General features: G+C 42.0%; 1 protein-coding gene across 1 annotated transcript; it reads right to left on the bottom strand.

Moving 5' to 3' along the window:
- Positions 1 to 290: 290 nt before the first annotated feature.
- Positions 291 to 2,396, bottom strand: LOC116015116 (tubulin beta-2 chain). The gene is made up of 3 exons (XM_031255127.1): positions 1,903 to 2,396; positions 1,491 to 1,760; positions 291 to 1,135 (listed from the first exon to the last, which is right to left on the bottom strand). Exons 1-3 carry the CDS (start codon positions 2,294 to 2,296, stop codon positions 462 to 464), a joined length of 1,338 nt encoding a protein of 445 aa, XP_031110987.1. The 5' UTR covers positions 2,297 to 2,396; the 3' UTR covers positions 291 to 461.
- Positions 2,397 to 2,700: the final 304 nt, after the last annotated feature.

The raw sequence follows: 2,700 nt of genomic DNA, 5'->3' as shown, positions 1-2,700 counted from the left end.
TTTTAATTGCATTTTTTTTTGTAAGTAAAAGAGATGATCTAAAACATTTTTGGGAAATTTTACAAATTTTTAACAAGGAAAAGAAACAGGTTCAAAACACAAAAACACTTTGCGAGTTTCAAGTAGCATAGTAATAGCCAAACACCCCAACATATAAATTCTTCTTGTCTGTAATTATTATTGCTTAATTGTAAATAAGAAATGAATAAAAATAAAATACTACTAACCTTGCTATAGCACAATGCTATAGCACAAAAACAATGCAAGTATATTACATAAAGGAACAGAGATTCATATTCTCAAAAAAAAGGAACAGAGATTCATTAACTGAAACAAAATACAAGTAATTGTTTTCTACTTCACCACATGTTCATAATCCGGGCATGGGATATAACCGGCAATAACAAGAAATATTGCAACAAACAACAATACACCTTTCCAGTTAACAACACCCAAAATTATCACTCAGCATAATCACACTCTTCATCCTCATACTCTCCCTCTTCATCAGCAGTTGCATCCTGGTATTGCTGGTACTCAGAGACCAGATCATTCATGTTGCTTTCAGCCTCAGTGAACTCCATCTCGTCCATTCCCTCCCCGGTGTACCAATGCAAGAAAGCCTTTCTCCTGAACATAGCAGTGAACTGTTCACTCACACGACGGAACATTTCCTGGATTGATGTTGAGTTTCCAATGAATGTCGCCGCCATCTTCAGGCCGGTGGGCGGAATGTCACACACTGTGGACTTGACATTGTTTGGAATCCACTCAACGAAGTAGGAGGAGTTCTTGTTCTGCACATTCAGCATCTGCTCGTCTACCTCCTTGGTGCTCATCTTGCCACGGAACATGGCTGATGCTGTCAAGTAACGCCCGTGTCGGGGATCAGCTGCACACATCATGTTCTTTGCATCCCACATTTGCTGAGTTAGCTCAGGCACCGTCAAGGCACGGTATTGCTGAGACCCTCGTGAGGTGAGAGGCGCAAACCCAACCATGAAGAAATGAAGACGAGGGAATGGAATGAGATTCACAGCTAGCTTCCTAAGATCAGAGTTGAGCTGTCCAGGGAACCGAAGACAGCAAGTAACACCAGACATTGTTGCAGATATCAAGTGATTCAAATCACCAACTGATACATACACACAACAAACCATAATAAGTGACTGAACAATTTCACTTTCAAAAATTGTACAACTTTCAAGTCTTACATGACATAGTAGCACAACTAGCAGAAAGGAAAATCATTTATTGAACAACATTTCAAGGAGATCAGTTATAGATCTGTTTAAATTCACAAGATCAGCACAGGTGTTTATATAGTAACACATACATCACATGACAAATAAGCAAATAACATGTAAACTAAGGCATATAAGTAGATACAATGTCAGACAAATAGAAAACATTCAGAAACACAAATAAGTAACACTAGAAATCATGGAATGCCATAACTAAAATCCAACAGAGAAGTATTGGGAACTTACAGCTTGGAGTTGTAAGCTTGAGGGTTCTGAAGCAGATGTCATACAAGGCCTCGTTGTCGAGAACCATGCACTCATCTGCATTCTCCACGAGCTGGTGGACCGACAATGTGGCATTGTAAGGTTCCACGACCGTGTCCGAAACCTTTGGGGATGGGAAGACAGAGAAAGTCAACATCATCCTATCCGGGTACTCTTCCCTGATCTTTGAGATCAAAAGGGTTCCCATTCCAGATCCAGTACCTCCTCCTAAGGAATGACAAACTTGGAACCCTGCAACCATACCAGAACATATAAGAACAACGAACGCAAGCCCTCACAGAGTATATAATAAACAACAGACAGTAGATCTACACATCAGTTAAGCAGAGAACTCGTATTGAAGTGAAAAAACTAAAAACATTTCAACAAACACCTTGTAGGCAATCACAGTTCTCCGCTTCTTTGCGAACAACATCGAGGACTGAATCAATCAACTCAGCTCCTTCGGTGTAGTGTCCCTTAGCCCAGTTGTTACCGGCTCCGGACTGCCCGAAAACGAAGTTATCGGGGCGGAAAATCTGTCCATACGGGCCAGATCTGATACTGTCCATGGTCCCAGGCTCGAGATCCATGAGCACAGCGCGAGGGACGAAACGGCCGCAGCTAGCCTCATTGTAATACACATTGACCCGCTCCAGCTGCAGATCTGAATCGCCATGGTAGCGCCCGGTGTCGTCGATGCCGTGCTCGGCGCACACCACTTCCCAGAACTTAGCCCCGATCTGGTTGCCGCACTGGCCACCCTGAATGTGAAGGATCTCACGCATCTTCGGTTGTGGGAGAGGAGAGGTTCGGAAGAAGAAGAGAGGGAGAAATGGCGAACAAGGGAGAGAGAAAATGAGGAGCGTTTACAGAGTGGAAGAGTGGTGTGAGGATTATATACGGGGGGTGATAGAGTGACTAGGGTTACACCACTCCTAGTACAGTAACTAATGTTCGGAGTTTTTAGATTTGAATTTTGAATTTTGAATTTGAGTGAAGTCCAGCTGTCTTGGTGGTGAAAGGCGTGCTGCCAGTGAAGATCTAACGTTTATAAATCTAACGGCTGCGTGTTACTCTAGCAGTAATCATATTGACGATTTTTTTTCTTTTCTTTTTTTTTTTTTTGTGTGTATTAGATTAGTGGTTGTGATTATAATTTATTTTGTATGATGACGAATTCCTTTCTAAT

The sequence above is a fragment of the Ipomoea triloba genome, chromosome 4 (assembly GCF_003576645.1).
Source record: "Ipomoea triloba cultivar NCNSP0323 chromosome 4, ASM357664v1".
NCBI lineage: Eukaryota > Viridiplantae > Streptophyta > Magnoliopsida > Solanales > Convolvulaceae > Ipomoea > Ipomoea triloba.
Note: the sequence above shows the minus strand (reverse complement) of the source record. Positions and strands in the feature narration are given on the sequence as shown.

Excerpts from the sequence above, each read along its gene's own strand:
- LOC116015116 (XM_031255127.1), bottom strand. The coding sequence starts at position 2,296 with ATGCGTGAGATCCTTCACATTCAGGGTGGCCAGTGCGGCAACCAGATC. Across the intron at positions 1,761-1,902 it reads GAACTGTGATTGCCTACAAG|GGTTCCAAGTTTGTCATTCC; the intron begins GTGTTTGTTGAA and ends GTATGGTTGCAG. Across the intron at positions 1,136-1,490 it reads CAAGCTTACAACTCCAAGCT|TTGGTGATTTGAATCACTTG; the intron begins GTAAGTTCCCAA and ends TGTATGTATCAG.